Source organism: Maylandia zebra, linkage group LG4 (assembly GCF_041146795.1).
Source record: "Maylandia zebra isolate NMK-2024a linkage group LG4, Mzebra_GT3a, whole genome shotgun sequence".
NCBI lineage: Eukaryota > Metazoa > Chordata > Actinopteri > Cichliformes > Cichlidae > Maylandia > Maylandia zebra.
Window position 1 is genome coordinate 14,854,594 of NC_135170.1, and position 17,083 is coordinate 14,871,676.

Here is a 17,083-nt window from a genome sequence, read left to right on the forward strand (position 1 = left end):
TCCCTATGAAGCCAACATTCAAACAATTAGCCATAAAGAATACTGCAGCGCACTTACATTGAACTTGTGATTGTTAAAATAAAGGCACAATCAAGAAGATTATAGCAAAACTATCTAATGAAGGGAAAATCTCTTCTTTGTAATCGTTCCGCATGCAAGGTCCGATCCATTAACAGTTTTCTAGCTCTTGTGAACTCATCTCTCCTTGTGCGTGTCAGCCAGCTGCCCTCTAAACCCACTCGCCTGCAATTCACCTCTCAGGTTTGCAAACCCTGCCTCTCTCCTCCCCGCCAGCTCAGCCACAGACCTCCGGGGCACGCCACTTGCCTGGAACTTTCCACTCTACACTTCCCTCCACAATCAACCTTCTAAACTCTGATTCTGTGTCCTGCATTTTTAGTTCACCGTTTGTTGGTCAAAACCTTAAAAGTTTTATCCCCCTCATACATCATTTGTTTCCATTTCTTCACTTGAACCTGCCAAAAAACATGCCAATGGTAATGCAGCTTCACAGACATAAAAAGTAATATTTTTGCACCATCAGGATTAGCTAGAATCAGAAAAATGAGTGGATCTCAGTATGGTGTGCAGCATGTCTCTAAAAAAATTTAAGGAAACTGTACAAGTTGAGAACAATAGAAGCGTCAGACCTGAAAAAAAATATTTAATGCATGAAAAAATTGGGGGTGGGGTTAAAGACCTTTGGACAAGACTGTATTTCAAACAAACTGTGTATTTTTCATCTTCTTTTTTTTAACATGCCCTGCAAGAACATTTTCCTAAACTGTGACAGAAGCAAATTTGCTACTAACATCACTATTTTAACACATTCACAAAAAGTCTTTCAGGTTTGTGGCTGAGTGTCACAAAGACAGAAGGAGGCGAGTAAAAGAGAGAGAGAAAAAAAACAAAGTGGTTATCCTCAACACTGCCAAATGAATGGGCCTACTGGTCAGCTGTTACTCACACACACACACGCGCACACACACGCACACACTGGGCCTGCAGTGTGCCAGACCGGATGGTGCTATAAGTGTGCCTGCCAACTGCTAACAGCTCTCCCAGAGTGGCCCTCACTCAGACACACACAGATGCATAGTCCTCACACACATGCACACACACACACACACACACACACACACGCACGCACGCACACAGGTAACCCTTTAATCACCTGCACTGTACGTCAACTTTTAAGATTTTAATGCACACACACCTCAAATTTCTGCCGTAGCTCCTCGTTGCCCTCCTCCCCCTCCGGAGGGACGGGTACATTGAAGTACTCGCCTTCTTCCTGGGAGAGCAGCTTAAACCTAAAGTGAGAGAATATTTCCAGTCAAATCAATTCCCAATTAGTTTATACAATTGGGGTGTTTAACTGCTGCCATTAACTGAAGCTGCTGACAGTTACTGCACCAATTTAAGGGCCTAAAGAATAATCAGGCCATTATTTACCAATTCATTCCCCTTCATGGTATTTTAACAAAGCCTGAGATGGGCTCAAAACACAGTGGAGACGCTTATCGTCCCACAAAATCAATACTATATAGTTTTCACATTTTTAAATAGCAAATCATTTGTGCTTGGCCTTTATAGATGCAGGGAAACAGATCCCTGCTCTTTACTTTCTTTGCTGTTAGGAAATATGCCTCCTCAGCCAGTTAGACTGTCAGATCTGAGCTGTGTTTCAAGCAGTTATGTCTCATGCCACAGTTATTTTTTGTTAAAATCGTTCTTCATTTTCCTGTTTTGGCAGTGATGAAGCATAAGTAGATAATATAACTGGCTTGTTCCCTATTCTCTGAACCACTTGTGCAAGATTTTAATCGATGTTAAAAAATGACATGGGAAACAGATATGAAGCGACACTGTTGTTTATCAGGAGCTACCTTTCTGGTTTCTGTACTCCACTTACTAGCAAAAATCTGCCCTTTAAGCAGCAAGGTGGAGCTGTTACCGAAATTAACACATGATAACAAGCTGGTCATGGTTGCTTATCTCATAATAAACACTTATTAATGACAGCGACTATGTTTGCATACTGATGGAGTTTGTGCTAGCTCCTTCAGACTGCCAACAATATATAAAAGGTATCACCAAAACTTTGAATCCTATAATGAACTCATATTCTTACATGTGTACATTTACAGTGCTGTGCTAAAGTCTCAGGCTGCCCCTCATTTCTTTATATTTTTTTTAGGAAAATGGGAAATTTATTGAAACATGTGCAATCACATGTGGAAATAATGTATATATAAGACAAAAACAGAGTTAGTACATTTCCGATTAGGCTTCGGATTAGGCTGCATCTCTGTGTCAGGTCTCTGCTGGATTTTTTCCCTATTTCTTAAGGACATAACTTTCATCTGCTGATAGTCATGTGTTGTAGATAGTTTTTAGGACTGCTACTTCTTCCTTTGTCCTCTACTTGTCCAGTTTCCTCAAATTTTTTTAGGGACATACTGCACACTGTGCTGAGTGCCAAGTTTGCAGCTAATAGCACTCTGGGAATCACCCTGTTGGTGCAAAAATATTGTTTTATGTGTCAAACTTTGACATCTTTTTTTAGTTTCAAGTAAAGAAATTGGAATACAATTGTCCTATGAGACAGGCTGCTAGTAACAAAGCACCTAAAGATGCTATTATACGGCTCTTTGCTAATTATGAATGCCTTTTTTATGCTTTAATGACTCTTAGGTCAGCATTAAGTAGTTCAATAAAGAAAAATACTGGACTGAAGGTGGGTGAAAAACCAGCCAATGTCCAATGAAAAACCTTAGAAGAGCTTCAGGAAATCAGAAGAAAGTGTGTCTCCTTGGATACAGAATAATAAAAAAATAAATAAATCAGGGGTGACTCAAGACTTCTGCACAGTAATGTTCACACTGTACATATCTGCAAACTATTATTAGGACACAAGTATGTTTTAGCATTATTTCAAATACCACAGTCTCACACAGAGCTTTAGCTTTACTCGCGCTCTGTATCTCCTCTCACCAGCGAGTGTGAGGGCTGCTCGAAGACGGAATAGAGGAAAACTTGCACAGGTTCACTCTGAACATCAGGTTTTTAATGGCATCTTTCCACCTCCACCATTCCACCTCAAAACCTGGCATCTCATTAAAAACCCTGACAGGGCAGCGTCAGCAAAAAACAAAAGAGAGGAAGATGGATATAGAGACTGGGCTACAGATAGAAAGTGCAGGAAGGAGGGAGGGAGGGTGGTGGAGATAAAGAAGCAGAGATAAAGAGATGGGGGTAGAGTTGCTCTGGCGCTGAGTATAATCAGACTAAAAAGAGGAGCTCTAACTAAAGTATTTCTCCTACAGCGCATTAATGAACAAGGTCACCTTTCCCTCCTCCTCCTCTACCACCACAGTTTCTCTGCCTCATGCCTCTCTACACCCTCTTCTATTCCTCCTTTTTTTCATCTCACCATCCATCCACCCCTTGTTTCTGGAGCTCCGAGATGCCAAAGGACAGTGATCCCATGAAGTCATTGCGGCTGGTCAGGTCCCAGTCCCACATCTCCACTGACAGACGGCGGTCCTTATCGTATTCTTTCAGGTGGCTGCGAGAGAAGGAAGGACACACAACAGTTGATGGCTGAGAGTGATAACTGTAGGTGTGGTTATTGTCAAAGGTTTGAGTTTTAAAGACACACGGGAGCAGTGTTGAATTCATTCTTTTTCATCTTCCACATTTATTCCTGGGATCATTCCTCTGATAAGGTATCAGGAAAGCTTTCCATCTTTCTTCTGTGCATACTTTTTTCTTTCTTTTAGACACATTGATAGAAATGATAGCATTTCAGAGTGAACATCTGCACTTCCACAGTAAATTCAATGTGCCTTATTAAGTAAGTCACTGGAGCCAACTGTGGCAAACGACCCCAAAAGCAAGGTTTTACAAAAATGAGGCGCCAGATGTTTTTAACTGAGCGCCAGCGGTTACACATGCTTGGAAAGATGAGCATAATGCGACGCGGTCTCAACTCATTGCACTGAGCGAGTGAGGAGAAGACAAAAAAGAGATAAAGGGACACAGGAAAGACAGGCTGATAAATATATAAGATAGCCTCACACTTGGCGTGATAAAGCCTTACAATTTAAAGGTCTCGTTCCAGGTGGGGTTGAGGCAGCACTTTATGGTCTTGGTCTTCTGTTTACTCTCGCTGCGGGGATCCGGGATCAGTTTAAGCTTCACATAAGGGTCTGACAGACCGTTGGGGTCCATGGGAACCAGATTCCTGGCCTCTTTGACTGAAGGGAGAAATAAAAAGAAACAAGATGTGTGAGGGGAGAGAAGGGAGGAAAAAAAGAGAATAGACACTAATTTAAAGCAGCATTGAAAGTTTTAATTTATAAACCTTTCTTTAGGAGAAGTACTCTGCACAACACTGAGACAGAAAATACACAAGCGTGTAAGAAACCACAGCTTTAATATGAAGGTGAACTATTTCTACATATAAATGTAACTAAATGTAGCTAAAATAACTTTAATGATCACTCTCATAAAACGAGCTGAATTAGGAATGGTGGGAATTTATGAATATAAATAAATGCAGACATAATTTTAATTATTACTATTCTTAAAACTTAAAATAAAGAACAAATATGTTTATTCAAATTTAATTTTTGACTAACTTTTAAGGACACACCACCTGGTTTTAGCCAAATATTTATAATCCCATATATCTGCACTCACTTTTCTGCTGCCTCGTATGAATTTTCCTGCTTGGTGAAGCTGAAGCAAATATGCATTTGTTTTTATTTTTAAAGTGATGAATGAGCTGACATTGCTTTAAATAGAATTACTGCCTGGCAGTGAATACCCATGCCAACCAATCTATTGGTTGTTTTAGTTGTATTGCATCCACGCTGGTTCATAAGAGAAACTTTATTATTCATGCTTGGTCAATAAAGCAGATTTTGACAGAACAAATTTGGATGTTGCTGCAAACAGGCTACAAATTCTACGTGCTTTACACACGTCTTCAAGCCTGCAGCAGGAAAGCTCTACAACCATTTCAGGGTGGGTACTATGTGAAATATGGTCAGAACTGTGGCAGGAGTTTCCGCAGAACACTCATAATGTCAGAGCAACTTTTTGGATATAAATGGTCATCATTTCATTTAATCCCATCAGACATTTTTATAAAATTCATGTCATAATTACCAAACAGATTTAAACGGAGCATACGAAGTCGAGGCCAAAAGCAGTAGCTTTTATTACTGACCCTGTAAATAATCAGTAATAAATGATTTTGCAAAATTAAAGGAATTTTGCTTAACACGTTGCTCACATATTGCATACCCAAGTTGGGTTTAGCCACCTTAAAAAACTTGCAGTCACTCCATCTTTTAGACCAAGTTAACAGTTCAACTTCAACCTTTATTTATTTCCAGACATTGTGTTTCAGAGAATGCGTACTTGTTTTAGCAGTTTTGTCCTACTCGTTACTGCAATTCAGTCAAATAAGAGCCTTAGATTGGAAACCAAAACTCTGCCCTGAAATCAACAAATTAAATTTCGGCATGCTTAACCTAACTATACAGGAGGCTACAGCCTTGAGGTTAACAGAGTCTGTCTGTAATGACCGTGTAGACCGATGAAGGTTGCCAGTTCCAACACTAATCCCTCTTATGTGGCTGTTTGTTATTGGGCTGTAATTGTATTCCAGTGGTGTAAAATCCCCTGCGGTCAGAGTGTGGGTTAAATTGCATGTGCGCACAGTTACAGTTCCCGGTCAAGTTGTGAGGTCACATCCAATTACCAAAAGCGGGGCTGCTGTGTCTTAGGCAGCCCATTAGGAAAGCAGTTGACACACAAAAGCACACGAGACCTTTGTCACTGCACATGCAACACACACAGAAAACAAATGTGTTTGGTTAGAGCGCTGTCATTTTGGTTGTGGGCCTCCTGGCAAAACATGATAAACTAAGGTGTTATGTGCAATATTTCATCTACACTGCTTTCAGGGCAAATGATCACATCCTGTTAAAATTAAATATAAAGAAAACAGATAAGCACTTTCATTCCATTCATCGATCTCACAGGACTCTATGCTTTACTAGTTGTTCCCAGTGATTGCCTTATCGTAAAGTCCTGCTGTGTCTAACCTTTGCATTGGTTACTTCCTGTTTAATTTTGGTACTCCCTTTTCTCTTGTGCTTTGTATTCATTATTACTTCCTCCCCTGTGATTGTGTGTCTCGGTTGTGTGAGAGTATAAATCGTGCTGTCTTTTCCTTGCTCTTTGTCAGGTTGTCTGTATGGATTTGTTTTGGACTTTTGACCTATAAAGTAGGGCTGTTCCATATAACGATATATATCGGATGATGATATAAAAACGTCTATCGTTTCATTTTACGCTATCGTTTGTTTCCTGGTTTCATAAAATAAACTGTTTACAGCAATATTTTTTCATGGTTTTGATGGTCACTGTAGTGGCTATATTAATTTCTTAAAGTTCTCTCTTTCTCTTATATTTAATATAACCACTAGGGCTGGGTATCGTCACTGATTTCTAGAATCGATTCGATCCACGATTCAATTCGATTCGATTTAAATCTGGGAAATTTTGACAGTCAGAAATATTATTATTCGGATCAGTACATTTACATATTTTTGTATCTATAAAAAGGAAGCTGACACACGCAAGACTTTATCAAAGGTGTAAGTGTCACAGCAGATGCCTTTGTGTCAAAGTAGCTGAAGATAAAACACAGAAAAACATGAAGGTGATTTTCCTGGCCTGGGATTTTATAAAAATATTCTGCAGTACATCAAAAACGAAAGAAAACCATTAATCAACTTATGAACATTACCTCTGATGTTACAGCGGTTTTATTAGAGACACAGCTAAGCGTTTTGCATTTTGCATAATTTTAAAAAGTTTAAATTTGTTCAGTATTGAACGGCAGAAATTAGGTTTTCTTTTCGGAAGTAAGTAAAAGGAAACAAACAGCGGCCGAGTGCGCTGTAAACAACGGTAGACTTGTGCGTAACAAGCAAGCGAATAATGCAGAAAACAGATTTTTAGACGGGAAACTGTTCTTAAAGTACAGAGAGAGAGAGAGAGAGAGAGAGCTGTGCATGATGTGTGATTTTATTGTGGTGGAAGCAAAACAGCAAAAGTCGAGCGAGTCCATGACGATGTTTATGTGAAGTTTGGTTTGGATCTTCTTTTGCTGCTGGTTTGGTCAATATTGTTTGGAGAGAGATCAAACTAACAGCTTTAGAATCAGTGCAAAAAGGGCGTAAATACAAAGCACGGACCTGCCGACAGATCAGAATCTGCGAGCTGTCGGCTTTCAGCCCCGACTGTGTCCGTGCCGTCGGTGAGAAAGGTGACATCTCACTGATTCTGATCCGCGGGTCCCGCTGTGTATTTAAGTCTTTGTGCAGAATCAGTGTTTCTGCTCTCATTTACTGTTTTAGCTGTTTGGTGGTTCTTGAAATTTTGTGAGGTTTCACCTGAGATTCTGGCATTTCGGGAAAAATAAATTTATATTAAAAAATCGATTCAAGATTTTAATGAATCGATTCAAGATTTTAATGAATCGATTTCACGTTATCCAAGCCAGAATCGATTTTAATCGATAAATCGATTATAAAAACCCACCCCTAATAACCACACTATGGACGACAAGCCTGTTTTTACGTGTTGTCCTTAGCAACAATGACGGTAAAACCATCGCGTGGCTCCGATGTCCGCTTGTTTGTTTTCCACATAAACCTTTCACAATAAAGCTCAAGATCCTGTTGAGACTTTTCAAAATAAACTGAATCAAGTGAAAGAGTATGCAGAGAGTTTACGGATGAGAAGAAAAAAAGGAGCCATCAGGTGCTAAAAAATAAAACTTAGACTCAAACTTTGAAAGAAACTGGTGACCGTTACAACTTATGTCTAAATGTATAGTTTCATGCATCGGTTAAAACACTCGACTCCAGGTACATGACGCCCAGCTGGAAAAACTTCACACAAGTCAAGTTGCCCGAGATTCACTGAATTTACAGAAAATGTTACATTTTTGTGATTTATATTGTTGTCAGGACGATAAATGTCTTATATCGGGATATGAGATTTTTGCCATAGTGCACAGCCCTACTATAAAGGTGCATTTAAAGGACTACATGTACATCTTATATTGCCATTTTCTGGCAATGGGTCTTTACCCAGATAGGAGACATACTAATTTTGCCTATTTTATTCACTTACAGCACAGTTGTTGCACCAGCAGATGTAGGATGAGCCAGATGTGGCTCAAATGTCACAACACATCTCATATCTGGCCTTTTATAAGTTGGACCTCTGGCTGAGCTGAGGCAGCCAGATTCACCCTGGGCAAAGACAAATGTGGCCCATAAAAGAAGTGCATAACTTTGCCACTTTTAAGCCAAACATTTATTGCAATCTGGGTTGAGCGTGTGAATTTTAGCAGACTCAGTAGCGGCTTTGATCTCCCAGTGCAGCACAGAAGAATTTGTGCTATTTAACGAGTGGAGGGCGAGAGAAAAAGTAGCACGCACTGCGACTTATTTTAGCTAAATTTGGTGAAAGGTCTGTTTGCATACTGACAAAAAGTGTTGCACACTGTTACTCAATAATCCTTTGGGGGACGTGCAGCATAGCCAGAGGAGAAACTAGAGCAGCTTGCCAGTGAACTCACAGTGTGAGAAAAACCTCAAAGATGTCAGAGAGATGAAGTCTTCATGCTCTTTAACCATTACTCTACACTAAACTCCAGGAGGTTAACCACAGCACACAGCCATTGGCCAGCATTAAGCCCTCAGTGAAGCAGCTCAATAAATATTAGATGATGCCCGTTAAAGTGACCATCAAATGCAGGTCGAGGAGGAGAGCTGTAAAGAGGGTAGCATGCCAAAGAGTCTCAAAGGACACTTACAGTAAAGACGTGCAGTTTTTATAGAAGTGAATGGACCTGTTTGTGTATGCACAGGTGAGAAATTCTTGCTTGCATCCAGTGTGTGCTAACTGAAAGGCACATGTACGGGTCTGTGTTTGTGTGTGAGGGGCAGGCAGAGGTGATAAGAGTGCAGTTACAGCAGAATACTACATGTGAAGTGCTGCGTGGGTGTTGGCTGTGCCCCTTTTCCCCTGTGAAGCAGCTTCATAGGATGGTAAGTAGGATTACTGGGTTATATCCACCTTCTTCTTGCTTGCAAAAGCTTTTCTGAGAATGTCATCCGGTGGATGTTGACAGTGTTCAGTCTGGGATGCCTGAACAGATGACAACAATAATAACCCAAAGTCTGAAGAGTCTAGATATTTAACATCTTATCTGAGCCTCACAAAGCAGGAAATAATGTGCTGTGGCTCTGTGGTTTTCCCAGACAGGCATTGCTACTCCCACCTGTACTTCCAAATGCCTGCAGTGTCACCTGACCCACGTTTTCTCTCTGCTCTTGATTGGCTGCTGCTTTTCAGCTAATGAATTATGCAATATACCGTACATGCTTGCAGCTATCCATCTGTCCCTGGTTCAGTTTCAGAATAATGACTATTTTTAAAAACAAAAATCAAAAACATGGTCATGTTTTGGGACAAGCCTACTTCCTTTGCACCCCCCTCCTGCTCCTGTGATCTACACCTATATGTCTATTCATTCATCTGTTTTCTTAATTGCTCATCCAGTTCTTGGTTGTGGACAGGGTTAGGGTTAGCAAAAGGTGGGTCACATCCTATGTCAGGTCTAATGCAGAGAGACAGACAACTATTTAAGCCCACATTCACACACCTACAGCCAGTTTAGTCTCACCAATTGACATAAAATGTCTTCGGACTGTAGGAGGAAGCTGGAATATCTGGACAGAACCCACACCTCCCCTTTTCATTCTCTGATTTAAATTAGACTTTAGTAAAAGCGTCTAATGTAAATGCTGCAACATTCCTTGTTTGTGTTGCATCAAGTTTTTATTCCCAGCTCCTGATCAGTTAGAAGGCCATTTCACTAAACAACTGGCCAGCTATGCACTGATTGGAGAGGAGCTGGAAAGGGTTTAAACTTTAATGCAGTTCTCCTCAGTCTTTGTAGTTATATACCAATACATCCCACCTTTCAGAACAGCTAGAGACACACAACAGGCTGTATAAAACAGGTAAATGATCCCCTACCTCACTATTAGGCAGCTTGGGTGGAGTACCAAAGACAGAGGGCACCTTTTAGTGTCCCACTGAATTCTCCCTGCTGGAGGCTGACGCCCCCCCCCCCATCTCCATGTGCACTGTACTGCCAGTGACCTGAGCTCTAATCTGACTATGAAAGAGGCCGGAGGTGAATTAAAATTGATTATTAAAGTGTCACTTTACGCCAATGTCAATTGCTTTGATTAAATCCACAACCCAATTGCACTTCTCAGCGTAGCAGCTGTTTTCACCAGATCCCGCTACATTAAGCTGTAAAATAATTCCTAGTGGTTCTGCAATTCATTCTCAGTGGTGGCATTTCCCCCCACCTCTACCTCACTGCATAGAGGGTATACGCCAATCATAGCTCCACACTGACCCCTGTGGACAAAAGCGAGCACTACTCCGCCAAATCCTCCTTTTACTATAATCTGCAAAACACAACCACAAGTTATATGCACATTAACATAAAAATCAGTGTATGTGAAAGACCGAAATATAGATGAGACTAAACTTCATGGTAAATAGCTTTAGTTAATGTACTTTGACATTTTCTACCATCTAGCTCAACTATCATCTGCTCTGGTTTGCAGCACCAGTGAATTTTTAGCCTTTTCTGCTGTCTTAGCAGTCTGCATGTGATAAGTCTGCTCTCTTATCATTTCCCAGAGTAACCACCACTTAATGATCAGTCTACGAGCGTGGGAATCTGAAAAAGAGAACAGAGGAGGGGAATCTGCAGAGGAATTAAACCCAGCAAGAGCCAATAAAGGGAAAATATCCTACATGCAAAAATAACAGGCCTATGAATGTGCTGTTACAAGTTCTCGCTAACATTTATGCAATATTTAGTGAGGACACTGTTTGTTTTCATGGGTCCAATCAATAACTGCAGCAAAATGCCTGGATACATTTGTAGATCAGGAAGAAGTCAGCCACCATTTATTTATGCTTTGTAAGGAGATGCACTGCCAAAAACTACTTTACAAACTCTTTGCTTTTACAGAGCTGGAGGAACAACAAAAAATAAGAGATGAAGCGAACTGAAGACTCGGCATGGCTTAGGAAACAACAGGAGTTTTATGGCTTAAGATTTGAGATAGGATATCTTACGAGATGCTTATTCATATGCTGAAGTTTAGATGAAAAGACAAGGACAAAAAAAGGGAAGAAAAATGCACATTAATTATCACTACGTCACCTGCTGCTCGAGTATGAACTGTGACACATCTGAAGCTGGAGCAGGTTTATGCAGCCGTGTTTAGGAACTCACATCACACAGCTGGAGTACGGATCCTCAATAAAGTTATTTTTTCGTTTGAGGCAAAGCTGTGATTATCAGGGTAATGAAAAACGTTAATGTAAATCTCTGCAGCCACCTGCAGGTCATAAAAGGCACTGCGGATCAATGTAACGACGTTTCTCTCCACTTTTCCCATTTTTTTTCAGTTAAATAGACAGAAACATTGTTCCAAGAATGATGTGAGCACACAGTGTAGTGAATAGTATATCTCTTTGAAACAACACTTGCTTAAATGATACAACATGAATGTCTACATATTGTACTGACATGCATACTAACATTTGCCACGATAACCATTTTTATATGTGCACGAAATGAGAGCCATCACTTAATTTACAGCAAAGATTTTTGTAGTTTTTAATAACTTATATTTCACAAATAAAACATTCCTCTGAGTTGTTGAGAAAAAAACAGTTTAACCAGATGAATTTATTAATAATTAATATTTCATATTTTTGAAAGCTTGGCAGATAGTGATTTCTCTGAGCAGCACCCTGCTTTTTTATTTATTCTTTGGCTGCCAGACATGACCGAGCGAAGCAGGTGAAATTTCTGACTGCCAAATACATAAACATGGTTTCACAAACATTTTTCACTACTGTGCAAATGTCAGTGGTACGCGTAACATCTGGCAGGCAAATAAAAAAAATCAGACAAACCGAAGAACAAATGGAGACACAGTCCACAACACACTGGAATTGACTCAACTTGCTTACCCAGTGTATCCCATCATCGTTTCAATATATTTAACCCAGAGAGACAGCTAGCTTTGCCTGAATGCACTGGTTAAATCACAGCGTGAAGGACGGCTCAGTGCATGAAGCGACTTCATAGGGGACACATAAATTAAGTCAGCTGATGGAGGAAAGCTAAACAGCCATGATATCAATGAAAAGTGAGACTATTAACGTACTGATATGCGACACACTGCAATCTGAAACTGAAAATGTAACAACTGTAACGTAAAAAACTGAATTAATTAACAATTAATGAATCCGTTTTTTCCTTTATTCTAACACCAGATTGATGACTTGATGCCAAATGACCACGAGAGCAGGGAGATTGCAGTTGTTATCATCATCCCTAATATTGCATCACTCTAATAGTTTTCTAGGTTGTGGTGTGGTTAAGCACTAGAGTCCAGCATCTGATAGAGTTGCCAAATGACCTTTTTAATCACTGACAGCATCTCGTGAGTTTTGGACCTGGGGATGACACTTCACAGAAATGAGGCCGTGTTCTCACTAGCTGAGTCGAGAATGGTAAATGATTTCATGTTCAGTCACACCTCAGTCTGCCCAGAAATAATACCAGTAACTGCAGTGGGGCTACTTGGACATAGCGCCATTATAATGGTAATAAATATAAATAAAGCACTTTAAATGGTTAATAAATAACCAAACAGAACCTGTAAAGATCATCTTGGAAAAGCAAAACGTGTGTTCAGATCACAATTCTGAGCTGACAGGATAGGCTTTGAAAAAAAAGTCCAACTCTAGATCTGAAATAAACATGTTTGCAGCCAGGTTCAAATAAAGCTTTTGGTCTGTATATTTCAACAACTGAACGAAAGATGATTTCTTAAAATATTCAATTAGAATGGAAGAGAATAGCCTTTTAGTTTCACCGCACATACAACGAAATTGTGGGTGCTCCACACCAACTGTGCGTGGAATAAAAGACGTCATCAAACATGCAGATCCATCAGCTGTGGCAACTCCTCGGCAATAAGAGAGCAAATATCATAAGTGTGTAACCCAGTTATGGTGATTGAAATTCTAGTATTTTATTAGCGTGTCACTGAGCACTCATTTACAAGAATGTGTGTCTGTGTGAGGCATTCACACAGTCCATGTCTGCAATTTGCTAACCGAGCCTGTGGGCATTAGCCGATAACTCGTCCAAATGTGGTCACGTGCGGATCCAAAAATCCAAGATGGCCGTAGTCCTAAAATTGAGGCTTCCAAAATTTTATTCCACAAACTATTTTTATACATAGTCTGATTGAAGCAAACCTGCTTCTATTAAGTATATTGTGTTAGTTTTCAAAGATACACACTGACTGTACTCCAGGCTCATTTTCCTTTCACAGAGGAAACATCGGTGTATCTGAATAAATTATTACATTATTACAGACCAAAGTGTGTGGCACTTTCCTCTAATGAAAGTGGAAATGAATGCAGACCAAACGAGAGTGATTTCTAAGCGTGAGCTCATATTTCAGTTCCATCCTTCATCTTTGCCAACAGCAGAGGGAGACAGAAGACCGGTATTCTCAAACTTTAAAATGACAAGCGAGCCGGAGGACTGCACAGGTGTGTGTAGGCTGTAAACGTGTGTATGCTTCTGGAATATACTTACTGGTAACAGTGAGAACATTGGTCTTAACCTCGGCGGTGATCTGGATGCGACCTCTCCTCTCAGTGTGGTCTGTGCCACACAGGCTCGGCACGTTGGCCACACATCGCTTATGGATGTTCATCATACAGTCTGAAAAATACATATTCACACACACCCACAGATAGGTTTGTAATGTTATGCAAGAGTATTATTCATAGTGATATGTGTGCCATAAAATGATTACATACTACTGCATGTCCTCCTTCACTACATCCATGAAGTTTCTTTGTGGTCTTCCTCTTTTCTTCCTGCCTACATATCCAGCACCTTTTCCCAATATAGTCACCATCCCTCCCCTTTAATAACATTAAGGTATGAATAATGTTCTACCTAATTGTACATCCCTCTGTGTGAGCATACCACCTAAATACTGTACAATCTAAATATGGATGGTACAATCGTAAGGCTGCAGTATGTGATACATGCATAAATGGGCAGCGGGTGTACTACATACGGTCACATCTCATTCCCTGGTGTATGAGGCCATAGAGTAGGGAGCCACAGTGGTCACAGAAGGTGGGGCTGGAGTAGGTGTGGATCTTAAACTTGTGCTTTGACCTCGGGTCCTGAAGAGCAAAGGACAAAAACAGAGAATTAAAGACTTTTTCACTACAAATTAAACATTTCTTTAATGATTGTGTTGTTCAGCTGTTTAACTGTGCACCGTTCAACCGCTTAAAAACAAACAAACAAAAAAACTGAATGAATGAAGCTTTGCCTGTTCCTCTCCTCCTCCATCTGTTTGATATTCTCCTTTTATCACCAGCATTCATCTTAGTCTCTCTCTCTGACTTTCCACTTTCCACTGCTCTGAATGGTAATGGTGCATTCAGGGGAAAGTTTTGACAGGCGGGGTTTACATACGGGCACATGCACTGTAATCTGATCAAAATACATTTCCTCTGAATTTCTTTGTTGGCATCAATTTAGAAAGGCTACGAAGGATGCACATCCATGTGTGTCTGTAGGCAACAACAGTGACGCAAAAAGTTTGCATGAAGTCAGCCTCCCGTGACATCTGTTAAAGTCGAATGAATAGCAGAGACAGCGTACGGCTACGGCTACTTGCTGTCTGTGCAGGTCTGCTGCGCACAGTTGTGTTGGGTTAGTGTTACTTCAAAGGACATTACACAAAAACGTGTCTAAGTGTGTAAACAGATTGATGACCTAACCACACAGGTAAGTCAAGCACACAGATCTGGGTGTGGCTCCGATGATGTAAGAGCATCAATAACAGAATCAGAATAATTTATAGTCACATGGTCACAGTTGCTACAAGACCATAAGAACAGTAGCTGAATAAACTAAATTAAATGTTACAATATATTACAAAGTTACAAAATATAGCAAAATAAAATATACAGATTGCTCAACTATAAATATCCCAGGATATAACACAAATGTAAATGGTTGAAATGAAAACGCCTCTCTTCTCAGACTGTACGTGATATTAAGTGTGTGCACTGAACGTTCTCCTGTGACTGGACAGCACGTCATGGAGCATTGTCCTTATCTTGGACAACATCCGCCTCTCCGTCTCCACCTTAACAGAGTCCAGTTCCATCCCCGCAACATTACTGGCCCTCCGGATCAGTTTATTGAGTTTGCTGGCATCTGCACCCAGGCTAAAAAAAGGGAAAAACTGTCACTTATCTGCAATTTGGTCATTTTGTCCTTTTGACAGTAATTATGTGCTTTGAACTGACAAAAAAATGGATGCCATTACTTTTTATGGACGTTCAGAACTGAATCATAACTGGGGCGGAAACACGGCTATTTCTGCCTAATGTGTGTGACACCTGCAACCACACCTGGATCACTCACTCACTCACTCACTCACACTCACACACACACACACACACACACACACACACACACACACACACACACACACACACACACACACACACATTAACTCCTAGGCCGTGCACATCCGATATACCGCTTGTGGAGGATCCAAACTGTGCAGCGAAGCGGGCGTACTTCAATGTGGGAGTTAAAATATTTCTGCCAAGGGGATCCATCGCAGCTAGCAAACATGCAGATACAGAATTTAATATGATTTGTGAGGGATCTCCTCCAGCGCAAAGTGCTTTGATGACATCAAATAGACCAGTGCTTATTGTTAATTTTCCTTTAAAGCCAATTTAGAAGGAGACCACGAGTGCCAGTTTTCTTTCACACGTGCCTTCGTGCCTTTTAATCTCATGAGCCAAGAAAAAATTAGAATGATTGATGTCTTCCTCTCTTCCACACCTGTCCTGGAAATAACATTAAATTTAGGTGACCAGTCAATTATACCCAGTGTCCCCACAGTGTCTTCAGCAGTGTTGCCCTAAGCCTGAATGTGTGGATGCCTGTGATTTCCGTGTACATTTCCACGCGCTACTTTGTGTATTTGTTTCAAATGCTGTTTTTCGCCTTTCTCGAGGACAATACCACCTACTGTTTCTTTTTTGTGCCGCATAAAAACAAGGGAACATTGTGCTGCTGAAGCTCCAGTGATGAGCAGCAGCAGACAGAGAGCAGTGTGAGGGCTGATTACAAAGAGTGCCAGCTTCTTTATAAATATGAATGATTAAATGCATCCGCAGCGAAAACTCAAACATCAATGAGAAAGAAAAATCATTAAGAAGAACGCATGAAAGCAGTGACTAGGAGAAAAAAGACACCACTTTTATTGTCTCCCCCTTCTTTGATGAACTTTATTTTGATGTAAAATCAATTTAAACAGATTTTTAAAAAATACCTTTTCTGTCATTTTTCTCACAGAAGTCAATATATGAATAAAAATAAGTTAAGTTCTTTAACCCTTCCATCCACCCTGACCTCCTCCCTACAGGACGTGGACATTGTGATCTATAAGGTTGCTTCAATATGACGGTGTTTTCAAGGATGATGTTAATTTCATGAGTCAAAACAAGCTGTGAAAAACACCGGTAGGTCTTCTTGATTTAATGTTTCCACTTAGTGAACAGTAAACTAAAGTAAAACAAAGAAATGTAAGTTTGAATCACAGCTTAACAACAATCAGCTTAATATATCATCCTAAAATGGAAGGTTTACGTGACTGTGTTAGGATGTTCTGCCAACTTTTGTGTTTAACACTTTTAGATTTGAGTGTGAAAGGATCAGAATTGGAATATTTCAGTGTTTGGACTAATATTTGTGTATATATGTATATATATTTAATAGCATCCAGCCACAGCTTCACTGGCTCCAGTTTCT

General features: G+C 40.2%; 1 protein-coding gene across 2 annotated transcripts in view; it reads right to left on the bottom strand.

The window, feature by feature from the left end:
• prkcbb (protein kinase C, beta b) overlaps positions 1-17,083 on the bottom strand; it is a 107,048-nt gene that overhangs the window by 52,210 nt on the left and 37,755 nt on the right. For both annotated transcript variants that reach the window (XM_024802168.2, XM_024802167.2), the window contains exons 4-8: positions 14,310-14,421; positions 13,817-13,945; positions 4,106-4,262; positions 3,437-3,571; positions 1,217-1,313 (exon numbers count right to left, since the gene is read on the bottom strand). In XM_024802168.2, coding sequence (XP_024657936.1) covers positions 1,217-1,313; positions 3,437-3,571; positions 4,106-4,262; positions 13,817-13,945; positions 14,310-14,421 — 630 coding nt within the window. The remainder of the gene's footprint in view (positions 1-1,216; positions 1,314-3,436; positions 3,572-4,105; positions 4,263-13,816; positions 13,946-14,309; positions 14,422-17,083) is intronic.